The following is a 12,301-nucleotide window of genomic DNA, read 5'->3' on the forward strand; positions in this document are numbered from 1 at the left end:
TAGAGGGCAGTGTCACTGGCCCTCATATGTGGGATCTGAACCGGGGCCTTCTGGCGTCCCAGGCCAGCTCTTAACCATCGCGCCACTCGGCCGGCCCAGTAGTAAGCTTCTTTTAAGAAGAACTCATAAAACATAATGAAAAAAAGTATTCAATCATAAATAAAATTAACAGATCTTGGATGCTGTTTATGAAGAATTCCACAATTTGAATACAGTTTTTAGAATCTAACCAAAGCTAACTTTAAAATCAATGTGAATTTATTTTAACATAACTTTCAAATGCAATGCATCTAATATTTTAAAGCAATCTATCTTTTCTTGTTAATGTATAGCTGCATAAACTATCCTAAATAACAATAGAAACTGTGATGATAAAAGGCCCAATGGGGAGCTGATTAAAATGCATTGTTCTGAGGCAAGTCTTCACTTTGTCACTAAATATATGTCATTCAATCATTGGGAGTTGGATTAAAGAAATTTTTCTTTCCTTTGCTATACTATATACATAGGCAGTTCTTAGAAAAAACATAATGTAATGTAATTATAATTTAAATGCATGCTAGGCCAAAGCTTGAAATATTGTGCCAGTGTTGTTTCTGGTCATCCCAAAATCTCTATAAAAATGTTGCTAGAATTGAGTTGATTCTCTGTGAGTTCTTTACAATAGCTGTTCTCTGGGACTTTTTCAACCCTGAATCCCAAATGGATTTAAAAATTGACTAATCCCAAACCTGACATATAAAGCTGACACCAAGAATTTAGAACTAAATTGCTAACATAATTTATGATATTTAGTTTCCTCCTCAGTTGCAGAGGTGTGATTAAACTTATTGGTCCAGCCATTGGAGTTGGCTAGAGATCCTTGAACAAGAAGAAAAAACCTGTATAAATTTATAAGAAATGGAAGCCAAGCTTAATTTTAATTTTTGTGTGAGAGTCTTTAATCATATAATTAATCTACTTGTTTGGATGCAATTTCGGATGGCTTGAAACACCATCTGTTATGGGAGAGCTCAAACGCATTACTTTCTGGGTGTACTAGACTAGGTAAAGTCTGAATTCCCCTCCAGACCGAGGATTTGATGTGTAGACAGAGCGTGCAATTTTGCAAACTGCCAAGCCAGAAGTGGATTTAATATTACATTCAGAACTGTACTCAAATTGTCAAAAAATGTTCAATAAAATAACATAGCAAATCATACTCCGTTAAACTAGCTGGCAAAGGTAGCATGACAAAATTGAGAAATAAAGCATATGGGACACAGTGTTATTTACATGTTTTCAGGGCCTACTCCCTGGGTGGCTCGCTATTTACAAGACAGCAGTTTCCACCCTTCCCCACTGCTTTAGGTTTGATACGAGGCCAAGTCCTCCATCTGACTTCATATGACTGTGGTCTACTTCAGATTAGTATGTCACCACTCTTCACAGCAGACAGGAATGCAGCTGACTAGGGAAGGAGGATGGAGGAGGAAGAGATTAAGGGCCTAAATGTTGAAGGTAAACATACCTGAGACAATCACAGCAGTGAAATATGGAGGTTGTGTGGCTGGCAAATGCTCACAGTTTAAGAAATTTTAGATAACAGTAGAAGGAAAGAGCATTTTAGAATTATCAGAATATTTGCTGCCACCAGAAAAAAAAAAAAAAAGGTCATTCCATAAAGCATTTTTAGTAGGCACCCTCTCTGAAGATGTTTTACAGGATTCTTAGCTTTCTACCTAGAAACTATTAGGACATCTGGCTGAAAAACGCCAGATCATAAATGCTTTTCAAATAAAGTATGGTTTAACAGAAGAGAAGAACTATTAATCAGAACAAATGAATCAATATAAAAAAGTATTTTGAAAAGCCAAAACATATTTTATCAATACTAAAGATATTTACAAAAATACTGGTAATGAAACATTTGAAAATAAAGATGTAAATAGCAATTTATTTTTCTTTATGAATACAGAGCATAAACTCTTAACTATGGGCCAGACATTGTTTTAATGGTTTAACATATATTAACTGGCTAATAACCTTATGATGTGAGTTCTACTGTCTTCCTAAAACTGAGGAAACTGAGGCAGGAAGAGGTTAAATATTAGGCTGGTATATAACCTGAGACTTGAACCCAGACAACCTGGTTCCATCCTGTATAAACTGTGATAAATTATGCAAGGGAAAAAACACATATCTACTCTGAGTAAACTTTTGAAATGGGAACACTATCATGTATTTCCAAATTACTTAGTAGGTGATGTAATTTCTGATGTTAATCTCACTGGTGCCCTGTATCAATTTCAATTAATAGGGAAAACTTGAGAAAAAGAGCTAGTGGTTCTTGGCTCTGTGTTGTGCTCTATGACTAAGATGTAGAACAGAATTAAATTATGTTATTCAGCCATTTCCATTTTCTCTCTGAAAATGTAAGGTTATAATGTTCACTACTCCATTAAGTTATTGATTTGGACTGATGATTTCCCTTGAGAACTGATTAGAGCTTGGGAGAAGATCAGTCTTCTTGAAGAAGCTTTATTGCTACATTATGCTAGCTAATAGTATAGTATTATTACTATAGTATAGTAGCTGATGTCTTGACCTTATATTCCAGTCAGGCTTTCTTGACATTTAGCTAATAGAACTGCAGGTTAAACAGCAGTATGAAGCAGTATTGATTCGTTTGAGCTGTGAAACATAACTCTTTTCCCACCAGGTAAACAATAGCAATGAAATGGAATTTGGCTCAAAAGAGAAATGGTTTTCCCACAACTTAGCCCCATCAGCACAAACCCTGATACTCCAATAAACCACAGGCTTTCGTGCAGGCTGTGGTGATGTACCACTCAGTCTAAGCTGGTTGCCGTGAGCCTGTGCCTAGAGCTTGTGCTGAAAAAGATCATCAGCATCTTTTCCTGGGAGATATAATGCAAACATGAATCCCAACAGAATGAGTGGCCAGGTGAAATAAAATAGGTGACTGGAGCTGGCAAAGGGGACCATTTCCCTTCTGAAAGCATGGGCTTTGGCATCAGGAAGACCTGGATCGGGTACCCAGCTTCACATCTTAAGAGCAGTGATCACAAGTGAGTTACTGAGCTTCTCTAAGCCTTTGTTTCTTCTTTAGAAGGGCCACTGAACGCATTAACTAGTTGTAATCCATCTAGCACAATGCAGGACACAATAGGAGCTCAATAAACTGTTTTTCAATGAAAAACTACTTCTCACCAAATTCAATTTTGGGGGAAGGGGTGAAAATAAAATATTGTTGAAGACTCATAACTAATTAGATATTACTTTTAATTAATCAAAAATCTATTTTAGAAGTCTAAATCCTTATTCAGTTTCTGAATAATGAACAATTTGAATTATTCTGAAAACATGAGGTTATTCAATTTCTGCTTAATTTTAAACATTTGTCTTATTTATTCTCTAGGTAACTCTCAAGAGCAAATCAACACTACATCCATAGCATTTCCTCAAATTTTGGAAATGGGTTGCTGATTTTGAGGGTAATTTTGGCCATAGATCAGAACAATTCCTGCTTGTTGAAGGCACTAAACTAGAAATGTGCCTAGCTCTAAGAGTCACACATTAGTCAGACAGGTTTTTCAGTAAGGCCTGTTTTACTCACCTGATAAAATTAAATAATATCTACAGCGCTGGTTTCTCAGCTTTCTGCTGATGAGATATGTTTCATTAAAATTTCACATGCATTTGTGCTCGTGACAAGCCTAATCCCGCATTAATCTTAAGAAGCATAGAAGGAAACAAATTTGTGTTCAAGATCAGAGGAAATATCTTGGTGACAGCTTCTTCCCTGGCAAGGGAATTTTTAATACACTGTCTCCAATGTGGAAGCTACTAGTCACATGTGGCTATATAAATTTGAATGAATTAAAATTAAAGTTTAGTTTCTTCAGTCACACTACCTACACTTCAAGTGTTCAATAGTCACATATAGCTAATGGCTGTCATATGAGATAATGTCTATATAAAAGTTTCCATCATCTCTGAAAGGTCTATCAGTAAGTACTACTGAGCATACTCAGATACAGGCTTCCTCTTAGTTTCTCTTATTCTTTAAGAGAAAGAAGTATGCAAAAGTGCTCATAGCACAAAATGTAAGAACAAAGATCATTTCATGCTTTTATTCCCACTCCTTTTTTTGACTTAAATTATTTCATAGGAATGGAATTGTTCCAACCTCATGGTCCCATGTCGTCCCCGCGTTCCAATGGCCATCTGACAGTGATGTAGCTTGCTGAAGCAAGCTTATGGCCCAAGTGTTACCAGACACATTTCACCTCTCAAGTATTCTATTAGTCAACTGAATATATAATAATTAGAACAGCTATTCAGAAAACGACAAGCTGGAACTGTTACCTAAGCCAGGTGGTAGGCAATGAGATGGCCCTTTTGCTCCCTACTACTGTTTCGACTCTCTTGGGTTTTGCCATTCCCTCTCCCTCACAACCCCACCCCATCTTATTTATGCTTCCTGCCTTATTATTTGTCAGTATTCACCATAATGGCAGGATTAGTGGTGCTACATGGCAGAGAGAGAATAAATTTTTACGAGGGCTGAGGAGCCCTGTCTCTCCTCCCTAGAAGGTGGCTAACGAAGGCTGAGAAAACGTTGGTCCCTCCTGTCTCAAGCCAGAGCTATTCCTTCAGTACCTGTACTTAGGTCTGTTTATTCTACTCTCTAACCCAGTCAGAAAGTGCCCAGAATAGCCTGAAGCTGCATATTCTTTTGTGGTATATACAATTCTGTATGAAAAGATTCACCATTAGCTCAATGGCTGGAGGAAATTCCACTTTTCCCACCATCATTAAGAAAATTTCTAACCCATCTTGAAAGGATTATCTAAGAGATTGTGGATATGTAGGAGGTACCCTGGTTTGAAAAGTAAAATAAGCAGACAGGTCAAATTTTAAGCCATACAGAAGAAAAGGGGGTCAAAAAGGAACCAGCTGGCTCCCAAAAGGTTATACATGTGCCCACTGGAGATTTTCAGGTCTCTTAACCACTCATTTACCAACTGTCTCCTTTTCCTTAACCCGGTTGTGCTTTTAGCATCTGCACTTGATCCTGTTAGCATCCCAGCCCCAATGACAGAAACCACCATCGATGATAACTTGAATCTATTCCTACCACACTTGTGTGTGTTCTTAGCATCCAAAGTGAAATTGTGAGTGCATTTTTCCAGACATTGGTTCATTAAATTTGGGGCTTAGGAGATCATTAGCTGTCATGTAGAGAACTAATTGCTTAGAAGAAAAAGAAGCAAGGGCTCACTTAGGAGACTATTTCAAAATCTAGGCAAGGTGGGTCAGATGAGTGGCTCAGTTGGTTAAGAGCTTGCTCAAGAGTGAGACCTCTGAGCAACAGGGTCGCCGGTTTGATTTCCGGCCTGAGCTGAGCGGCCGCTGAGCTGCCAACATGTGGCAAGATGGCTCAGCTAAAAAATAAAATAAATAAATAAATAAATAAAAAAGGAAGAGCTTTAAAAAAAAAAAAAAAAAAAAAAAAATGTCTAGGCAAGAGATGAAAAAGGCTTTGGTTAGGCAGGTAGTAGGGAGAATAAATGGAAAAAGGTAGATGGATTCAGGACAAATATTGGAGTAAAGCTAGTGGGACTGAATTTGAAGAAGCGGGGACAAAAAAAAATAAAGAGGAATGATACTGACATTCATTGAGATGTGGAACACTCAAAAAGACAGAAAAGACCTCTGGGTGGCAGAGGTGACATGGTGAGAAGAGCATTATTTTTGTTAAGTACCACATCTAAGTGGAAATATTAAGTAGGCAGCTGAATATAGGACTCTAAACTTACAAAAAGAGAACTGGGCTAGAGATACAAATTTGGTGGTCTTGAGTATATGGGGAGTACACAGAATCAGATGAAATCATATAGAGAGAATAAAAAAATGATGGCATTGGCCCTGTCCCATTTAAGCTTAAGGACTATATAACACTGCATTATTAGTTATACAGAATGTTTAGGCTTCCCTGGTAGACTACTTATTATGTGTAATAGAGAATATGCATCTCAAATAAGGAATAGAGATAAAACACACTTCTGAACACAAGAATTCTTCATGTAGAAACTGTCAGCATAAAAAAGGTAGAATCCATGTGATACTTTGAAAGAACTGTACTCATATAAACGTGAACACTTACTCTTCAATAACTGTAGCTGGTTATTTATTTGGATTGCTTGGAAGTTACAGACCAGTTTTTCTAAAAAATCTGATTTGATATTTCTACCTAGTTTACCTCATTTTATATAACTGCTACCCAAATGCCAGTTTTGACTTGATACAAAGTATAAAAGTCTTTTCCCTGCTTTATGAGAAAAAAGGAGGACATTATAAGAAAAATAAAACATGTTGTTTAGTTATTTAAAAGGCCATGGACATAAAAAATATTAGTTTGCCTGTAAATTATAACATAGAACAAAATTTAAAGAATAAGTAATTCACTGAGACAATTAACTAAAATTTTTACCAACTGAATCAGTTTAAAATTTCTGTAGTTTAAATTAAACATTTACATCTTTGGCTGTTATGGAAAGCATTATAGAAGAAAATGTTTCATAAAAGGTAGTTGCTTTCCACAGTATCCAGTGGTTACTAATATTTTCAGAAAAGAATACCTACACAAAAGAGCAAGAGCTCAAAATTCATTATATGTACATCTGGCCACAAGGAATTTTCTGTAATCTGTTTCAGTATCAGAGCTGTGTTGAAGTCAGGGATTCGTACATTCTGTGGCTTCAATTTTTCCTTTGCTAATCAGCTCCCGGACTTCAGAGAACTAAATATTTGCCAGGACTGAGTCAAGTTTTCCTACCTTTGAATGAGTGTGTTTCTTGATTTCTGTGTATATTTCAAAAAAAATACAAGACCAGCTTATATCACAGTTGGGAGTCAGAGGTGCATTTAAAAAGACTGTCAGATAGATATTCTTCAGTATCCTTTATTACCAGGACTCTCCCACCACATTGCTCTGGAGTGTCCCTGCTCTGACCCACTCCAAGCACCTCTCCTCTCCTCACCCACAACTACTGGGCCCTTGAATCTCCTACTCTTGATCACAAAACCTATGCATACAGTCTCTTCTCCAAACTTTTGTCCTCCCTCCTCATTATAACTAAAACCTGATGAGCCAGGACCAGTGAGTCTAATACCCTACAGCCCACTCAGTGGAAGGCTGTTTCTTACTCTATTGCCAGGCATCTCTTGGCATCATAAGAAATTATTTCCCATATCATTTTCCATGTTCTTTCATACTTATAGTCTTAGAGGATCTTCTAAATTAGGGTAGCACATTTCTATCAATTTAGTAGCATTCTAGTAGCTATGATATAGTGATTTCATCATTCTAGTAGCATTCAGAAATGCAGAATTCATTTCAGAGCGTTCATGAGGTTTGTTGATTCATAGAAGGCTGGTTACTGTCTTATGCGAGTTCTTTTATGAGAATTCTATTTAAATGACTTCTTATAGGGCCTCCTTTAGAAACACAGCAGTTTTAGCTCATCCTTTAAATTAGCAGTCAGAATCGATTAGCTCAAAATTAGTTGATTTGTTATATTACAGATGCAATGATTGCTTTATTGATTCAATTGTTCACAAATTCATGCTTAGGTACTAAGTCCACACTACAGGCGAGGCACCATGAAATGCCTTCAGGAAACAATAAGCAGAAGAGATGTGGGCTCTTCCTTCATGAGAAGACAGATATAAACAAATATGACAAACTATTCATATAAACACAAATTATTAATTATAAATGACAATTAACACAAAATATTATTTAATTCTATAAGTATTCCATTGGAAAAGTCCAGAATGTCATGCCTGGGGTGGGTGGAGACGGAATATAGAGAGATCAGCTTGTTGAGAATGGATGCTTCAGGAAAAAAAACAGAAAACTGGACGAGAACAAAGAAAATTTTACCAGTTCTTTCCCTTCTATTTACATATGCTATTGATTGATGCCCAAGTAGTTCCTGCATTATGGCAGCTTGGGTGTATGAAAAGGTGTTTATTTTTCAATTAAATAAAGGGAACAGTTTTTGTTTGGGCTGGCTTAAAAACATTCTGGCAGTCACAGCTGTGAGTTTTCATATATTGTTTCTGCCCACTTACTATGATGCTGGTGGTGATGCCTACAATGAAGTGACCCGTGGATTCAGAACACATTGGTTTTCTGCTTCTTTAGTGGAGTCTTTGGAAACAGTCGAGTTTAACTGATATGTAAACAGAAGACTAAAGGCTAAGTAAGTGCTTTGATCCAACTCTCATTTTCTCTTCGAGTTTTATAAATGTTTTCTAAGTTCTTATATATGGCTTTTTTGTTTTTGTTTTGTTTTTTCTTTTTCAGGATTATGCAAAGACTACCTATTTAATTCAGTGAATAAATAATTCTTTTGTTTTTATTGTTACATAAAGCGTAGACAGCATTCTTTGATACCGCTCAGTTTAACTGTCAGATAAAAAACAACTTATAATTATAGATACTACCCCACTCGGTGAGGAATAACACCAACCATAGTGACAATGTTCTGGTTTTGATTTCAAAGCAATCTTGAGCAAGACTCCTTTGAATTGGAACATGAGTCAGCGTTTAGCAAAGCTGAGTTTAAACCTCTATTCCAGATTCTGAGTGACAAGAGAACTTCTAAATAGGGCACTGTTTGTTCATAGTTTTAGGTATCTGTGATTTACTTGGCTTTGTTAGACAATAGGGGCTTTGGTTTAGTTATATTTTTAACATTCCTTAAAATACATCAGAGTGTTCCCATTTGGGATGTGGATTAGCATGGTGGAGGAAATGAAGAATTTACGAGTGCCGAATACCCAGGGATTATGTGCTGGGCTCTGTGCTGGATTGCCTTGGTTAATATTTTTTTGGTTACACGTAATAGAAAGTGGCTCTGGCTAGCTTAAGGGGAAAAATTAAGTGGTGCTGGCATATTAGAAGAATATTTGGGTATCTCGCAGAATCCAAGATTCAAGAAAGACAGGGATCAGGAGACTTCTGACCTTGGAAGTAGAGTTCATGTCTGTCTCCCTAGAGGAAAGGAGCTGTAGTGTATCACCATAGGACAGGAGGTGTAGTTGGGGTCAGATCTTCATCGGATGACAAAGTCAATCAAGGTCAGAGGGGCAGAATCATATTGTATAGCCAGTTGTTTGTGGGCAACCATACCTGTATTTTGTGGGCAATTCCCAGAGAAAAGGGAATTACTGTGAACTGGTGACCACACCAGCCAGGTCTACTAGGTGAAGCATTTTATAAGCTTAATTTAATTTTCACAAAAAGCCTATAAAATCACTACTTGTACCTCACAAATGAGAAAAATGAGACTCAAATTGGCTAGGTAACTTTTCCAACATTTCACAATTAGAATGTGGCAGAGCTAGAATTCCAATTAGGTTTACGGGGGGGGGGGTCGGGGGGGCGGCGGCTAGTCATCTTCTTAATTGGGATAAGATTACAGGGGATAGAAACTTTGCGACATTTTCTCATGGAGAGAATATCAGGTATCTCCACAGTACTAGAAAGAGTAAAACTGCATGTTGAAAGCTCTGAGGTTGAATCCCGACTCTACCCAGTCACCACGGGCCAGTAAACATTTAAGCCTCTCCACTAATAATTGTGGGTATATCATCTCCTTCACGGGGTTGAGATATGTGAAAATACTTGGCACAAAGCAGATACTCATTTTTTGGTGAGGAAAAAAACTTTTCTATTAATGAATCCTCAAGCATGCTACTAAAAATGGAGTTACAGTTTGATAGTGGCTATAGTATTCAAAAAATCTAATGGCTTTCTTACTCTCAGCCTTTCAAGATGGTGCCTTATTCATGTAAACATAACAGTGTGAAATGCTACATAAAAAGAGTTAAGGAAATCATACAATAGGCAAAGAAAATTTTAGATACGAAACATCTGACTACTTCTCTTTGAGACTTTGGGCTCACATTTCAGGGAAAAACACTTAAGGAAATCATATAACAGGCCAAGAAAGTTTTAGATACAAAACATTTTACTACTTCTCTTTGAGACTTTGGGCTCACATTTCAGGGAAAAACAATACTTAATCATCTAATTAGTGAATACTACCTTAGATGGTCAACGTCCTTTTGATAACCAGAGCAAAAACAGAATACAGTTCTGAATGTGGAAATCTATAACTTGAACATGATTGAAACATACTACCTAATTCAGTTTGGAAAGATTAATGCATTCAAATAATGAATTCTAAGCCCAGATGATTCTTCTTGGTTATCTTTAAAGGCAGCTCTGTGGGACAAAAAAGCACCACAGCAATCCAAGAGTTTATTATTGTGCATGGTGGGTGTTCTGCCAACACCCATAGACTGATTGGTATCAGTTTGTTCCAAATTCTTCAGACAACAATTAGTCTATGTCAACAGCAAAGTTGGAACCCTAAATGGAAGAAGAACAAATCTTTCTGTGAAGGTAGGACATGAAAGAGAGGTGTAGACTATTATATTCTCTTGATAGTTCTATCTCTGGATCCGAATTTCTCTGGATATTAGTTTCTGACCTTCCATGATTCATTTTCATATAAATCATATCTGAGTAACTTTTGAAATATCCTATCATTTTAAATTTGATGACAAAGAGCCAAGTGGTTTTAAATATGACCATAACATTGTGTTACTGGCTTTTTCCTGAATTAAAAGCCCTCCTACCATTTTTACTATGCTGCAATTCAAGTAAGTGGCCTGCTTGCTTTAATTTCTTATTTAAATTTGTAAGAAAAAACTAGTTATTCATATTTAAAGCTTTTTAGTAAATAATATTGTAAATATTTATGGGAGATATATATTAAAAACATCATCATCCATGGATATTTAAGTTTGAGTAAGAAAAAAAATTAAAAGAATTAATTTAAAAAAAGAAAGGATAAAAAAAGAAATATAATAACCAAATAAGTTTTTGGAACCAAATAAGTTTTTGGAACTCTTTTTATTATTATTACACTGAGAAAATCCAGAAAAGTACAAAGCCCATGAAAGTAGAAGCATTTCAGAAAAGAAGACAATAATGTTTGGATACATTTTAATGACATTTAGTTTTGATGTTAAAGTAACTCATGATTTCCCATTGAAGCATACTGTTCACGAATTAAATACACTCTAAAGTACTGGGAAAGAATTTCATCTCTCTTATATTTGAACCGGAATTCATATAAATTGTTACATTATATTCTCTTTCTAGAGATTAAATTCATGGTGTGATTCATTTAAAACATGACTTTCTTGATTCATGGTGACTTTGAAGAACTGAAATAGGAAATAAGCATATATCACACACGTAACCCTTTAAGTGGTACATCAGATCAAAGCTGAATTAATATAATAATTGTTAGTTATTTTCAATTGTTACCAATACAAATAGATTCCAATACAGAAACGAAGTTTGGTAATATCAGAATGAGATGTTGAAATCCATGCTGTTTTTACCTTAAAATCAAGTAAATGCATGATTACATTCTAAAATCTTATTAAGAGTCACTGTGAGGCAATAAGTAAAGATATTTACTACTTTTGCCAAATACAATAAGCCAACAGAGGCTATAAAGTTTACTTAATTAACTTTTGGTAATGTGGCAATTTTCAATGGCTTTTGGGTCACATAATACTTTGTTGCTGCTGCTGCTGCTGCTACTATTACCACCACCACCACCACTACCACCACCACAAAAATAGTAGTAAATGTAAAGGAAAAAAAAACCAAAAGATAAATTAGATCTCTTGGTAGTTCTAAATATTGTTTTGGTTTATCCTTGAAGTGGAAATCAATTCTCCAAGGTTTAGAGAGAAAACAAAAACATCTTTATAATTCACAGCATGTATTTTAGAGGTCTAATGATTTATCAATAGCCAGTGTGGTTAGCTTGTCATGTTCTCTTTATTCAATGTCAACTGGTTCCGTAGCTATCAAAGCACTTAACTGTTTCTGAGCACAGGAGAGGAAAAGTTCCAAACTGGACAGGCTTCTTTGGCGGATGACTTGATCAAGCTGTTGATTTTTTTTTTTTTTTTAGGAAAGAGAGAGAGAGAAATAGAAACAAAAACAAAAACAAAAACACTTAGTTGAGGATAAAGAATATTAAGCCACTGAAGTCCACTAGAGAAACCTTTTCAGATGATGATTTATAAAATAAAAAAGTGCTTTAAACTCAGAGACAATGTAGTCACTATTTCTGGGTTATTATCTAGGATGAGACAATAATCATTACAATTTTATAGTTGATGTTAGTACTCA

General features: G+C 35.9%; 1 protein-coding gene across 1 annotated transcript in view; it reads right to left on the bottom strand.

Annotated features, from left to right (window-relative positions):
* Positions 1 to 10,980: 10,980 nt before the first annotated feature.
* Positions 10,981 to 12,301, bottom strand: part of LOC109396811 (coiled-coil domain-containing protein 91) — a gene marked incomplete at its 5' end in the record, with an annotated part of 121,010 nt that continues 119,689 nt past the window's right edge. Inside the window, one exon of the mRNA XM_019668967.1 lies at positions 10,981 to 12,055. Within this exon, the coding sequence (XP_019524512.1) occupies positions 11,945 to 12,055 (111 nt within the window). The remainder of the gene's footprint in view (positions 12,056 to 12,301) is intronic.

Source organism: Hipposideros armiger, unplaced genomic scaffold (genome assembly GCF_001890085.2).
Source record: "Hipposideros armiger isolate ML-2016 unplaced genomic scaffold, ASM189008v1 scaffold_546, whole genome shotgun sequence".
Lineage (NCBI taxonomy): Eukaryota > Metazoa > Chordata > Mammalia > Chiroptera > Hipposideridae > Hipposideros > Hipposideros armiger.